The sequence below is a fragment of the Eleutherodactylus coqui genome, chromosome 12 (assembly GCF_035609145.1).
Source record: "Eleutherodactylus coqui strain aEleCoq1 chromosome 12, aEleCoq1.hap1, whole genome shotgun sequence".
Classification (NCBI taxonomy): Eukaryota; Metazoa; Chordata; class Amphibia; order Anura; family Eleutherodactylidae; genus Eleutherodactylus; species Eleutherodactylus coqui.
The window spans coordinates 33,336,697-33,352,680 of NC_089848.1; the positions used below are offsets into that span (position 1 = coordinate 33,336,697).

The 15,984-nt window shown below is 46.6% G+C and overlaps 1 protein-coding gene across 1 annotated transcript in view; it reads left to right on the forward strand.

Moving 5' to 3' along the window:
* VPS41 (VPS41 subunit of HOPS complex) overlaps positions 1-15,984 on the forward strand; it is a 240,280-nt gene that overhangs the window by 93,930 nt on the left and 130,366 nt on the right. The window contains exon 6 of the mRNA XM_066584684.1: positions 7,934-7,996. Coding sequence (XP_066440781.1) covers positions 7,934-7,996 — 63 coding nt within the window. The remainder of the gene's footprint in view (positions 1-7,933; positions 7,997-15,984) is intronic.

The following is a 15,984-nucleotide window of genomic DNA, read 5'->3' on the forward strand; positions in this document are numbered from 1 at the left end:
CACCGATGAAGCCTGCGACTGGCTGAGCAGTCATATACACAATAAATGGTATGTGACCGCCCACTGCTTCATACAGACTCCCTGGAGCGCTGGAAGGGGAGCCATTGGGATAGGCGAGTATTCAATTTTTCTTCACTTTAACCCTTAGTGAAGGCCCCATTGCCTTTTTTACATCCTAGCTAAGTAGGCTTTAATCCTCAGGGACATAAAAACATGCATCCCCTGAGGATTAAAGCCATGGGGCTGAGGACGTGACCGCTCCATGCTGATGGCTGAGGGAGGTAGCCAACAACCTGCAGCTGTCATGGGGGGCTGGATATCCGAGCTCTGGTCATAACGATCGGTGCTATCTAATGGATAGCAGCAGTCGCATGAACGTAAATAAAAAGTGCAAAAAAGTTAAAGTTTCAGCTCCCCTCACATATTGCATCCATGAAGGGCGCTAAAACTACTCATCTGCATCCTTTGACCGTCTTCTGCTCATGCAGGAGAGGTCACCAAGGACTGCAGTGACCAGTCCTCGAAGCCAATGATCACCGCTATCCTATGGATAACGGCGATCACGGAAAAGTTTAAAAAAAAAAAAAGTATAATAAAGTTAAAGATTCAGCTCCCACCATGGATCGGATCCAGACTGCACATGCTAGCCGGGAGAAGAGGGATCTTAAATCTGGTTATATGGTGCTTTCAGGACCGTACGTCGTCTTCTGCGCATGCTTGCCTGACGAAAATGTCAGCCATGTGCACAGAAGGGCTTGCGTCACGGGAGATTTAAGATCCCTCTTCTCCGGCTAGCATGTGCAGTCTGGAGCAGAGAGATGTCGGCAGGGACCGCTATATGTGGATATGGATATGCACTTGGATATGCAAAGCCTTTACAGAGTTATTCTATGTTAAAGTGACACATGTCAGATTTCCAAAATTTGGCTCCGTCACTAAGGGGTTAAGCTCTTTTAACTTTTTCCTTATGTGCCAGAAACCCCCTTAAATTCATAATTCTAATGTGTTCTATAGCAGCCCCTACTCCAGAGCTCTGTATGCAGGATGTTGGCTTTTACAATGGTCACTGTGCTCAGTGGGGCTCAGTCTGATTTTCCTGTCTAGGCTGGGCTCACATGGGCGGACTGGATTCCGCATGCAGCAGGCACACAACATATGCCAGCTGTATACCTGGTCGGCGACCCTACGTACCTGGTATTTCTATAATGCGATTGATCGCAGCGGCTCGCGGGCGGTCATGCTCAGTACAGTTTTTTCTTAGTTTACTTGTATTTCCCGCACTTAGTGATGATGCGGGTATCCGCAGCCCATGCTCAATGTTAATTGCATATGGGCTGCGGGTTGGACAGCCTCCATTGACATCAATGAAGGCCCTCTGCATGGATTCCACGGCGAAATAGAGCATACTGCAATTTTTCTTTCTCTCAGCGGAATATGCAATTCGCATCCGTGAGTGTGAATGAAAATACATGCTTTTCAGTGCGTCTGTTTTACTGTGGATCACCCGTGCGGACAGCGATCACGGAATCCGCAATCCAAATCTGCCGGTGTGAGCGCAGCCTTACACCTATAAGTCTCCTGTTCAGTAACCACATCCCTCAGCCACACTGGAGAGCGGTTACATCTACAGGCTCCGTCCTGTTCTGCATCATACAGACAAGCATCGAGGGACCCGGCTATCAAGTAGGAATTGTAGAAAATGCCCAGAGGACTCCACACAGCCTCTTTAACCAGTGTGTAGGGGGGCCCAGAGGACTCCACACAGCCCCTTTAACCAGTATGTAGGGGGGCCCAGAGGACTCCACACAGCCCCTTTAACCAGTATGTAGGGGGGCCCAGAGGACTCCACACAGCCCCTTTAGCAAGTATGTAGGCGAGCCCAGAGGACTCCACACAGCCCCTTTAACCAGTATGTAGGGGGGCCCAGAGGACTCCACACAGCCCCTTTAACCAGTATGTAGGGGGGCCCAGAGGACTCCACACAGCCCCTTTAACCAGTATGTAGGGGGGCCAGAGGACTCCACACAGCCCCTTTAACCAGTATGTAGGGGGGCCCAGAGGACTCCACACAGCCCCTTTAACCAGTATGTAGGGGGGCCCAGAGGACTCCACACGGCCCCTTTAGCCAGTATGTAGGCAAGCCCAGAGGACTCCACACAGCCACTTTAACCAGTATGTGGGGGGCCCAGAGGAATAATAATATAATAATAATCTTTATTTGTATAGCGCCAACTTATTCTGCAGCGCTTTCAGGCATGGATAAATGCAAAACAATACAACAATTACAATGTGAGGTACATTGGGTTTGACACAAATGGGTTGGGGGTGGTTACAGGAGGTGCAAGGGGTGGGGGGAGGAGCATGGCATGGGGAACACAAGCAATGGGGATTTCATGTGCAGATCAAGTATTAGAAGGCAAATGGGGTGGGGCACCATAGGGAGGGGGCGGGGGACTAGGTCAGGAGATTTGGTATGCTTCCCTGAAGAGGGGCGTTTTTAAGGCACGTCTGAAATTTCGTGCATCAGGAATTGTCCGGATGCCTTGGGGTAGAGCGTTCCAGAGGATGGGTGCTGCTCTGGTGAAGTCCTGTAGGCGATTCCACTCGGCCACTTTAACCAGTATGTAGGGGGGCCCAGAGGAATCCACACAGCCCCTTTAACCAGTGTGTAGGGGGCCCCAGAGGAATCCACACGGCCCCTTTAACCAGTATGTAGGGGGGCCCAGAGGAATCCACACAGCCCCTTTAACCAGTATGTAGGGGGGCCCAGAGGAATCCACACGGCCCCTTTAACCAGTATGTAGGGGGGCCCAGAGGACTCCACACGGCCCCTTTAACCAGTATGTAGGGGGGGCCCAGAGGAATCCACACAGCCCTTTAGCAAGTATGTAGGCGAGCCCAGAGGACTCCACACAGCCCCTTTAACCAGTATGTAGGGAGGCCCAGAGGACTCGACACAGCCCCTTTAACCAGTATGTAGGGGGGCCCAGAGGACTCCACACGGCCCCTTTAGCAAGTATGTAGGCGAGCCCAGAGGACTCGACACAGCCCCTTTAACCAGTATGTAGGGGGGCCAGAGGACTCCACACAGCCCCTTTAACCAGTATGTAGGGGGGCCCAGAGGACTCCACACAGCCCCTTTAGCAAGTATGTAGGCGAGCCCAGAGGACTCCACACAGCCCCTTTAACCAGTATGTAGGGGGGCCCAGAGGACTCCACACGGCCCCTTTAGCAAGTATGTAGGCGAGCCCAGAGGACTCCACACAGCCCCTTTAGCAAGTATGTAGGCGAGCCCAGAGGACTCCACACAGCCCCTTTAACCAGTATGTAGGGGGGCCCAGAGGACTCCACACAGCCCCTTTAACCAGTATGTAGGGGGGCCCAGGGGACTCCACACAGCCCCTTTAACCAGTATGTAGGGAGGCCCAGAGGACTCGACACAGCCCCTTTAGCAAGTATGTAGGGGGGCCCAGAGGACTCCACACAGCCCCTTTAGCAAGTATGTAGACGAGCCCAGAGGACTCCACACAGCCCCTTTAACCAGTATGTAGGGGGGCCCAGAGGACTCCACACAGCCCCTTTAACCAGTATGTAGGGGGGCCCAGAGGACTCCACACAGCCCCTTTAGCAAGTATGTAGGCGAGCCCAGAGGACTCCACACAGCCCCTTTAACCAGTATGTAGGGGGGCCCAGAGGACTCCACACAGCCCCTTTAACCAGTATGTAGGGGGGCCCAGAGGACTCCACACAGCCCTTTAACCAGTATGTAGGGGGGCCCAGAGGAATTTCACTTCTATTTTTAAGCCATAAAATGACACTTTTGCTCCAGAGTTGTCCTCCAACAGGATGTCCGGCCCTTCTCTTTACTGATCCTTTCCAGTTTCGGAAATCCTTTTAAGGTTCCCAGATACACAAGCTATCCAACCCCTTTCATAATCCAGTCCATGGGATAACTGCTTCCAGAATGCAGTTTGCTCCCAGCACCCCTTGCAGGTTCAGTAGCGGAGCCTACATCATCAGGGGCTAGTGTTGGCTAAAGGCTGATCCTAGGTTGTAGTAACTGGTATTGGAGAGAACGCCGAACCCTGATGTTTGTAACCCCTTAGATGCCATGATCAATAGCAAGCACGACATCTAAGTGGTTACACAGAAGGAAGGCGACTCTCAGTTATACCATCAGCCCTGCGGAACACGATCCCCCACGTGCTGATAGGTTGCTATGTCAGCTGAGGGTCTAACTGTGGCCCCCAGCTTGGCTATCTTACTGCACCTCTTAGGAGGTGTACAGATATATTACACTACAATGGCAGTGTGCAGTATTTTAGAAGTGATCAAGAAATCGCATAGGTCAAGTCCCCCTAAAAGTTTAGTCCCGTGTGTGAACTCACTCAGAAAAAAATGGAAGGTCAGAATTTTTTTCGGTCATCCTGTCTCCAAGAAAAAAAAATTGAACAAAAAGCGATAAAGTCGTTTGAACGTCAAAATAGTACGAATAAAAACTGCAGGTCGCACCGCAAAAAGCAAGAAATCACAGCCCTATGGACAGAAAATAAGGTGAGGACTTATGGGAAATGGGAAAGCCAGAACTGCAGAATGGGACCTGGACACGGACGCATGAAAGAGTTAATATTATATGTACCCCCAAAGTTGGATATTGAAAAAATGTACCTTGTTTCACAAAAAAAGACCATAAAGCCCCTCATACGGTTATGTTGGTGTTTCCACGGACAGAAAAGTTTTGCGGATTGAAAAAAAAAAAAATGCTCCGGTTATATGAAGGTGAAAATGGACCGCGGCATGAAGGGGCTGCGTGTCATGTGATCAGTGCTGGTCTTCTGTATACTGCCGGTCTGATTTATGTATGTATGTATGTATGTGTATATATATATATATATAATTTTTTTATTATTAACTTAGATAGATATATAGATAGATATATAGATATATATATACTGCTATGCATCGGGGCCTCGGTGTTGTCTCTGTATGACCGCTGTACCCCTGGTCCAGCACCCCCTGCCCTCCCGGCCGTCCGGCTCTCCGCTGTCGTCTCCCCACTATAGATGCTGCTGTACGCTGACGCATTGCACAGGGCATCCCTCTCCCTGGCACACATGTCATGGCTTGAGCAAACACAACACAAATGTCCTTTGTTTTCTTTCCAAGCATCTCATTTTTTTTATAAATAAAAAATAATCAGAAGTGGTATTAGTGTTGGGCTGCGCCATCCGTCAGCCGCCGCCGTAATCAGCCGCAGCAGAGGATGCTTGTTGGTAAAACAGATGAAGCTCTTCGCTCCTCATTCATTCCGCTGGCAGGGACCTTGAACACTTATATATTAAAAAAATGGAGAAACAATTTATTGTTGCTTTGGACAGCCCTGGTGTTACTGCAGATGTGTCTCTGTCCGGCGGCCGCATGTGCGGGGAGCAAGGGTACGGGGGAACGGAGAGCGCTGGAAGAGAATTACAAGATGAACTTCCACTTTTGGAAACCTTTTCACAGACCTATGGGGCCTAAGTCATGTATATTTGTAACATGTATATTTTATTACCTTTGTTGCATTGCTTTCAGCCTCTAGTGCTTTGGGTGCAGGGATGGTGTGTGCTGGGACTTGTAGTGCCAACTTCTAGCAGGTCCCACTACTGTTTCATATTACAGATGTCAGCAAAAAATGGTTTCCGTTTAGAAGAATGCTTCTAGAACGGTCTTTATGAAAGCAGCAAACACAGAAGTGCATTTCTTGTACAGGTTAGCTGCTGTACATATGAAAAGGTGAGTAAAGGGGTTTTCCAAGACCTAAAAAGAGACTTAAAATGAAGAAAAATGGAATACTTGCCTATCCTGGTGGTTCATCATCCAGCGCTGCAGCCCCAGAACCCGCCACACAGAAACCGGAAGAGGCGATGGGCGGTCACACCCCATACATTGTGCATGTGACGGCTGAGCCACCCATAGGCTTCTTCTAGGCTCCTCCCTGGTTCCATGCAGCAGGCACCGGGGTTGCACTGCGGGACGACAAACCACTGGGATAGGCAAGTATTCAATTTTTCTTCATTTCAAGCACTTTTAACTTTTTTTATGTCCCAAAGAGCCCTTTAAGTACATTAATAAGGGAAAAGCAGGTACAAGTACAATGTGGGTCCGCAGTCCGGCAAATCCACAGCAGAAATCCGAGGCTCAGCTTCAGGTTTCTGCTGCAATAAATGCACATTTTAGTCTGTTGCATGAACCTCCTATGAGCCATGCTGTATGAATGCAGGACCAGAAGTCTTCACTCCTGCCATCTGCCTGTGCGTCACCCAAGTGCATCTCTCAAGTGTTTGTCAGAATAGTACCAGCACTGAACGGAAGGTAGCAATTGCATCTATGTAGGTTCTTCTACCGCCGCCATCTGAGAACTTAATCATAGCACATCAGAATAATGTTTAAGCTAGCCATCACAATTGCTTGCCTGTCACTGATACTGCTATACTCCATCCAAATCCCATCGCCTAGCGAGGAACTCTTTATCTCTCCATTACTCTATCCCTAGTTGGCTTCACTCTGAAGATCTTTCTAAACCTTAAAACTTTCCTTTCAACCCCCCCCCCCCCCCCACATCTTATCCACTCTTAAAGGGAACCTATTACATCCCCACAGCACCTTAAACTAAGTTCTGGTGATGTTGAGAGATGTGAGGTATTATTTATAATCGCCTACTCTCTGAATCCAGCATTGTACCCTCTGAAGTTGGCGTGCGCCACGAAAATCTGACTCTCTTTCTGAGTCGCTTGTGTGCTGTCCTATACAAGTCTATGAGAAAGCACGCGCACAAGAGACACTGCTGGATTGTGGGAGCGGGCCCTCTGTTACAATGCCTGACAGCACCATTACTAAGTTTATGATGCAGCAACGTGGCAGGTTCCCTTTAAAGTACTATCCCTCTCACGGCTGGTGATATATTCCCCAATCCTGGGTTCCACGCCCCCAGCGCAAGCTCCCATTATCATACCTCCCTTCTATCTCTAACCCAATACTACATATTCCTGTAACATCTCAAACCTCATATAGATCTATTTGGCTCTTGCCTTTATCCTGATAACACTGAAATCTGGCCCAGATGTTAGATATGCTGAGAGTCTGGATAGCAGAGAATTATCAGCCATATCTTCCCCCTCTTCCCGCTTTCTAAAATTCATCATGGAGAATACTGTACTTATTGTCTCTCCCCGTCCCACTCAACACCCCCATTAGATGTAGCAGACACAATCCTTGGCTTCATACTTTCATTAGTTCCACAAGTCTGCTGGCACATTGTAACATTTGACTTGGCTTTCTCCTTCAAACTGCATATACAAACCCTAGGCCCAGTCAAGGAGAGCCAAGGGTCGGTCACGGGTAGGTATCTGTTGCAGTACAAGGGAGCAGGCAGGTAGCATAGTCAGGATTTAGCCAGAGGTTGGTAACAGGTAGCAGCAATCGTGTAGGGAGGAGCTGAATAGTTCAGCAGATAGAGCTGCCGCCCTGACAGCCTGTTATGCAGCTAGGTGAAGACTGGTTCCTCAGCTCCGTTTTTACCTAATTGCATAGCTGAATAGGTTTTTGGCTGATAAAATATATTGCAAAAATGCTTAGAATCTCTTATCCCTCTACACAAGACATATAAAGGTGCGGCACACTTTAAATAAAAAGGGCTACACAGTTTTTGAGCCAAAGCCAGAAGTGGATCCAGCAGAAAGAAGTCTACATTCTGTCTGTATATTTCCCATTTATGCTGAACCCACTTCTGGCTTAAACTGCACAAAAACTGACCCAAAAATTGCAGCGTATTTCCAAAAGACCTGTATGTAAAACTCCCCTAACTGCTGTACAATGAGGGGACTAGTATCAGAACTGGTGCTTAGAAGTACTTGTAAACTCCTCTTAATAGTAAGTATCCCTTTTCTTACAGGTACAGGTGTTTGGGCTTTATTCAAGAGAAGGATTACATGAAATCTTTGATTGTCCGATAAAGGTGAGTAGATCGGCGTTCTTCACCTCCATTATCACAGTAGTCTATGTAGTTTCTAGCTGTTCTTCTTTGGGTTCACATTTGATATTGATAAACTAATACTTTATTACAAGTAACCGCTCTTTATCTTCATGTAATGTGAATGAGTTGACCTCATCCCTGATTGATTGGAAGCTCTTGTTAATGTCTACAAATGACCATGAAAGCTAATATGAGGTGCACAAAATTACTTTAAAACGACATAACTTTTATATAGACAGTAACCTGGCCCCTAGTATACATCCCTCTACTCTTTTCGTCCAGACAGTAACCTGGCCCCCAGTGTACACCCCTCTACTCTTTTTGTCTAGACAGTAACCTGGCCCCTAGTGCACATCCCTCTACTTTTTTTTGTTTAGACACTAACCTGGCCCCTAGTATACATCCCTCTACTCTTTTTGTCTAGACACTAACCTGGCCCCTAGTATACATCCCTCTACTCTTTTTGTCTAGACAGTAACCTGGCCCCTAGTGTCTATCCCTCTACTCTTTTTGTCTAGACACTAACCTGGCCCCTAGTGTACATCCTTCTACCTTTTTTGTCTAGACAGTAACCTGGCCCCTACTGTACATCCCTCTACTCTTTTTGTCTAGACACTAACCTGGCCCCTAGTGGACATCCCTCTACTTTTTTTTGTTTAGACACTAACCTGGCCCCTAGTATACATCCTTCTACCTTTTTTGTTTAGACACTAACCTGGCCCCTAGTATACATCCCTCTACTCTTTTTGTTTAGACACTAACCTGGCCCCTAGTATACATCCCTCTACTCTTTTTGTTTAGACACTAACCTGCCCCTAGTGTACATCCCTCTACTCTTTTTGTCTAGACAGTAACCTGGCCCCTAGTGTACATCCCTCTACTCTTTTTGTCTAGACAGTAACCTGGCCCCTAGTATACATCCCTCTACTCTTTTTGTTTAGACACTAACCTGCCCCTAGTGTACATCCCTCTACTCTTTTTGTCTAGACAGTAACCTGGCCCCTAGTGTACATCCCTCTACTCTTTTTGTCTAGACAGTAACCTGGCCCCTAGTGTACATCCCTCTACTTTTTTTGTCTAGACAGTAACCTGGCCCCTAGTGTACATCCCTCTACTCTTTTTGTCTAGACAGTAACCTGGCCCCTAGTGTACATCCCTCTACTCTTTTTGTCTAGACAGTAACCTGGCCCCTAGTGTACATCCCTCTACTCTTTTTGTCTAGACAGTAGCCTGACCCCTAGTGTACATCCCTATACTCTTTTTGTCTAGACAGTAGCCTGACCCCTAGTGTCCATCCCTCTACCTTTATTGTTTAGACAGTAACCTGGCCCCTACTGTACATCCCTCTACTCTTTTTGTGTAGACACTAACCTGGCCCCTAGTGGGCATCCCTCTACTTTTTTTTGTTTAGACACTAACCTGGCCCCTAGTGTACATCCTTCTACCTTTTTTGTTTAGACACTAACCTGGCCCCTAGTATACATCCCTCTACTCTTTTTGTCTAGACACTAACCTGGCTCCTAGTGTACATCCCTCTACCTTTATTGTCTAGACAGTAACCTGGCCCCTACTGTACATCCCTCTACTCTTTGTCTAGACCGTAGCCTGACCCCTAGTGTACATCCCTCTACCTTTATTGTTTAGACAGTAACCTGGCCCCTACTGTACATCCCTCTACTCTTTTTGTCTAGACACTAACCTGCCCCCTAGTGTCCATCCCTCTACTCTTTTTGTGTAGACACTAACCTGGCCCCTAGTGGGCATCCCTCTACTTTTTTTTGTTTAGACACTAACCTGGCCCCTAGTGTACATCCTTCTACCTTTTTTGTTTAGACACTAACCTGGCCCCTAGTATACATCCCTCTACTCTTTTTGTCTAGACACTAACCTGGCCCCTAGTGTACATCCCTCTACCTTTATTGTTTAGACAGTAACCTGGCCCCTACTGTACATCCCTCTACTCTTTTTGTCTAGACACTAACCTGCCCCCTAGTGTCCATCCCTCTACTCTTTTTGTGTAGACACTAACCTGGCCCCTAGTGGGCATCCCTCTACTTTTTTTTGTTTAGACACTAACCTGGCCCCTAGTGTACATCCTTCTACCTTTTTTGTTTAGACACTAACCTGGCCCCTAGTATACATCCCTCTACTCTTTTTGTCTAGACACTAACCTGGCCCCTAGTGTACATCCCTCTACCTTTATTGTCTAGACAGTAACCTGGCCCCTAGTATACATCCCTCTACTCTTTTCGTCCAGACAGTCACCTGGCTCCTAGTGTCCATCCCTCTACTCTTTTTGTCTAGACAGTAACTTGGCCCCTAGTGTACATCCCTCTACTCTTTTTGTCTAGACACTAACCTGCCCCCTAGTGTCCATCCCTCTACTCTTTTTGTCTAGACACTAACCTGCCCCCTAGTGTCCATCCCTCTACTCTTTTTGTCTAGACAGTAACCTGGCCCCTAGTGTCCATCCCTCTACCTTTATTGTCTAGACAGTAACCTGGCCCCTACTGTACATCCCTCTACTCTTTTTGCCCAGACAGTAACCTGGCCCCTAGTGTACATCCCTCTACCTTTATTGTCTAGACAGTAACCTGGCCCCTACTGTCCATCCCTCTACCTTTTTTGTTTAGACAGTAACCTGGCCCCTAGTGTACATCCCTCTACCTTTTTTGTTTAGACACTAACCTGGCCCCTAGTATACATCCCTCTACTCTTTTTGTCTAGACACTAACCTGGCTCCTAGTGTACATCCCTCTACCTTTATTGTCTAGACAGTAACCTGGCTCCTAGTGTCCATCCCTCTACTCTTTTTGTCTAGACAGTAACCTGGCTCCTAGTGTCCATCCCTCTACCTTTATTGTCTAGACAGTAACCTGGCCCCTAGTGTACATCCCTCTACTCTTTTTGCCCAGACAGTAACCTGGCCCCTACTGTACATCCCTATACTCTTTTTGCCCAGACAGTAACCTGGCCCCTACTGTACATCCCTCTACCTTTATTGTTTAGACACTAACCTGGCCCCTAGTGTACATCCCTCTACCTTTATTGTTTAGACACTAACCTGGCCCCCTAGTGTATATTTCTCTACTCTTTTCGTCCAGACAGTAACCTGGCCCCTAGTGTACATCCCTCTATTCTTTTTGTCTAGACAGTAACCTGGCCCCTACTGTACATCCCTATACTCTTTTTGTCTAGACACTAACCTGCCCCCTACTGTACATCCCTATACTCTTTTTGCCCAGACAGTAACCTGGCCCCTACTGTACATCCCTCTACTCATTTTGCCCAGACAGTAACCTGGCCCCTAGTGTACACCCCTCTACTCTTTTTGTCTAGACACTAACCTGGCCCCTAGCGTACGGCCCTCTACCTTTTTACACCAATGCAGTGACCAATCCCTATCTGAAGTCACACCAGCGGTGGAGCACTACCGTGTACTAATATGGACCTAATGAAGAATAAAGTGGTGCTCAAGGTTTCAAGCCGATTTGTAGTATTATGGAATTACTTAGCTACATGTGTTTTAATGCTGGGCCTCCCAATCCTTATGGATTGATGGGTATATTCAGCTTTTTTCTTAGATGGTGAGCGCTCCAAGGATATTTTTAGTCTGATACCCTTGTCAAAGCAGGACGTCTTTATCACCCCTCCTGGATCCACTATCACAGCTACTTTTAATTAAAAAATAATTGCACTGCCTGAATGTGCGGCCGCTGACTTTATAGATGGTTACTTCATCTGTTATGACGGCAACATTCACAGCTTAGACACCAAGTTGCTGCACCAAGCAGATGGTCTCCATCACATTCCGCACCAAATTCTGCATCTCAACTTTGATGGAAACACCTAGAAATCCATGCTATAGGTGCAGATTGTGATGTGGTTATTGATGTGGATACACAGATTTCACGGTCTTCTGCAGATCCATATCGAAAACCGCATCGAAATCCGCACCTATGTCATGGATTTTGATGTGTTTCCTAGCAGTTGAGATGTGGAATTGGATGTGGATTGTACATTGCAGACATTCCATACCATTTTCCACAACTAAAGGGGTTGCCAGAGTTCTAGCCGTTTTATTGCAGAAAGCACACAGTTCTGTATATTGTGCAATGGGCCCGTAAGGCTGAGTCCTGTTGAAGTGAAAGAGACTCAGCCTGCAGTACCAACTTTGGCCACTGGGCAATGTATGGAGCTGTTTGCTGCCTGCAGCAAAACAGCTAGAAGTGGGACAACCTCTTTTAAAGCGTCCAAACATTTTCAATAGCTGTCAGCCAATCCTTTGTTTCCCTGACCGTTCTTTCTCCTGACCAATACATACATTTAAACGTTCGGTTTGGCCAAGCGCTCATGTCTTACATGGGGAGAGTGGAGAAGCTGCAGCTAGACAACTCTGGCAGTGGCTTATCTTTGGAGGTACAAAGGCATAGGGCATTGAAATTCCACTTGTTCAATACTACTTTCCCCTTATAGACAGTCAGGAGCCCCCATACATGTACAGCTGTCATCCAGTGTCATGAAACTGTAGTCTAATGTGTATGCAGGACTAAAAATGTAGGAAGTATGAGGCCAGTGCCGACAGAGCCACCAATGCTGCTGCTGGTGGTCTGCAACCTGTTCACATACCCCATTCTGTCACAACCAGAACCTCTGTCTGGCCGGTGAGACCACCATAAGGACTGTGAAGCCCCAGCCATTATAATTACAATCTGCGGAATGATCCTCTTAGTTCTAGTTACTTTCTACTATACAGAGACTCTAGTCGGAGAATCCCCGTCAGTAACGTGCCGTCCCCCTATGATACATTTACTTCTAAATGCTCCGCATTCTTCACTGGCCTTTCCAGGTGAATAGATGGGATATAACCTTTTACGAGGCTGTACGGTAAAGCCGTATGTTTATATACTCCATGCAGTTCTGCAGCCGCCGTTCATTAGTTTGTAAAGCATAACTTTCAGGTATATTGGGTTTTGATTTAAAATGATGAAAATCCCCCTGCATGTAAAACCGCTACCTGGTATCAGCGCAGAAAATCATTAGTTATGGCGCGGCGGCTCCTGCTTTATGGGCAGCTCTTAAAACCACAATAAAACATAATGTTGTTCCATAAATAAGGGGATGCTCAATAATGATGTCTTCGGCACATCCTGATATCTCTGTCTGCTGCCGGAACGCCTCGGCGCAGGTTACACTGCTCTCATATAGAGGAGCTCATTAAACCAGATGGGTAATAAAAGGAGTAATAACCCCATTTAACCAGCAGAGTGCTTAGTAAAGCCGAAACGGTTCAGTCATTCCCAAATTTGTACATAGAGAGCCGCACTGCAAAAGTATCTGAACCCTCTGACATCCCAGAGTGCCTGCGTAAAGCCGGCCTGATATGTGATTACATCCGATAATACCCAACAACTCATTCATACGAAGCGCTTCATTGGTTGATCAAAGGATTCAGTCTTTAACCCCTTCATGACACGGCCTATTTTGGACTTAAGGACGCAACAATTTTTGGCGGATTTTCTTCTCCATTTATCAAAAGCCATAACTTTTTTATTTTTCCGTCGACGCGGGCGTATGAGGGTTTGTTTTTGCGTGGCGAACTGTAGTTTTTATCTGCGTCATTTTTGGGTACATTAACTATATTGTAAAAGTTTTTTTTTTTTTTTTTTATGATAACAGGGAGAGAAAACGCATCAATTCTGCCATAGATTTTTTTAATGTTTTTTTTTACAGCGTTAATCATGCAGCATAAATGACACAATCCATTTTTTCTGCGGACCGGTACGGTTACAACGATACCAAAATTCTTACATTTTTTTTTTAGTTTTTCCACTTTTCTGCAATAAAAACCCTTTTTTTGGAAATCTTTTTTTTTTTTCTAAATCGCTGCATTCAAAGTCCTGTAACTTTTTTATTTTTTTGATGTACGGAGCTCTATGAGGGCTTATTTTTTGCAAGACAAGCTGTAGTTTTTATTGGTACCATTTTGGGGTACATACGGCTTTTTTGATCACTTTTATTGCGTTTTTAGTGAGTCAAAATGCTAAAAATTTGCATTTTGCCTCAGTTTTTTAGCATTTTTTTTAAACGCTTTTTTCCATGCACAGTCAAAAGCATGTGCAACTTATTGTACGCGTCGTTACAAACGCGACAATACCAAATATGTGGGGTTTTATTTTTTTTTTTACTTTTTTTATGCTAATCTGAGAAAAAGCATTAAAAAATGTTTTTTTTACTCTTTTTTTTTACATTTTTTTAATTCATTTTCTTAATCTTTGTTTTTTTTACACTATTTGAGTCCCCCTGGGGGACTTTCACCACAGCCCTGATGATCGCTGTCATAAGGCATGGCAGAGCTACTGCTCTGCCATGCCTTATCGCTTATACAGCGATCTCAGGCACTGGCAACACAGGACGCCAGTGTCTGGCGTCCTGTTACCATGTCGACAGGCCGGGCTCTCGCGATAACATCGCGAGAACCGGCTGGAGACACAGAGGGAGTGCGCTCCCGCTGTGAGCTCTTTAGATCGCGGCAGGGAAGGGGTTAACAGTGGTATGCCGGCTGTGACTGACAGCCGGCTCCCGCTGCGGGATAGTGCGGGATCATATGTGATCCTGCGCTATCCACAGGACGTAAGTTTACGCCCTGTTGCGGGAAGTACCAGGCTGCCAGGACATAAACTTATGCCCTGGAGCGGGAATGGGTTAAAAACCCAGGTTTATGCACTTTTTCCATCATATACTGCAGAGATCTAGAAGGGATCAATGACTTCAACCGTATTCAGGGGCGTAGCTAAAGGCTCAGGGGCCCGGGTGCAAATGTTTATCTTGGGGCCCCCCAACTTCTCTTAACGGAGAGGCGTAACTTCAAGCTTCTGGGCCTCAATGCAAAACCTGTACCAACTATAAAGCTTTATTCATAGTACTGGGCTCCCTATATAGAGAAGAGAGGCCTTATGAGCCCCCTAAGGCTCCTGGGCCCGGGTGCAATCACATCCCCTGCATCCTCTATGGTTATGCCAGTGATCTAGATGCTCTCCAGGAGGATTTGCAGGTATACTCTACAATTCACACTTCATGATTCTGTGGCATAAGGTGAACGACTGTCAGGACAGCTCCTCTACCAGTGATGGAACACAGTCTGTAGAGATAAATACATAGGGTAGGACGCACCTGGCGTACACAGCACAACCTGGGAGGCCGTTACACCTCGGGTCCTGGTAGGCGAGAAAAGACAGAGGAGTCAAGATGGAAGGAACATCCTGTCTTTAGGACATCCGGAGGAGAGCGAGCACGGAGAATCCTGAGATATCTCATGTCGGGCAAAAAGTAGAAGGTATTGGTGAAAGAAAAAAGTTCTCCTGCGCTCAGGGTGTCAAGTTCACCAGCGCTGTGATGTGTAACACTTACTCTAGGGAGGGAGTTCTTGTGGAGGAACCTCCCTCAAGGTCCAAGGTGACAAGAATGGTGTGGATCTATAGGGAAGGAGTCCAGTCCAAGGGAAGGTGGTGCATGGAGCCTAGTTTATTAGTGAGGTGCAGTATACACAAGAAGACACAAATAGACGTGGAGTGCATCGTGTTTCGGCGCCTGTTAGTGATCCTTTCTCAAGCATGGAGCATGGTGGTGACCACTTGTACCTCACTAATAAACTAGGCTCCATGCACCAACTTTCCTTGGACTGGACTCCTTTCCTATAGATCCACACCATTCTTGTCACCTTGGACCTTGAGGGGGGTTCCTTTGGTCCCCCACAAGAACTCCCTCCTTAGAGCACAGCGCTGGTGAACTTGACCACCTGAGCGCAGGAGAACTTTTTAGTTTAACCAATAGGATTCTGTGACATAGATAGTAACTGATAACTGTGATTGTGTCAAGAAAGTAGAGGAACTTGGAGTGCTGTAGTAGAAAAACTGATCTCTGGTGTTTCTACAGATGTTATAAGACCAGTCAGAACAGAGTTTTGGATC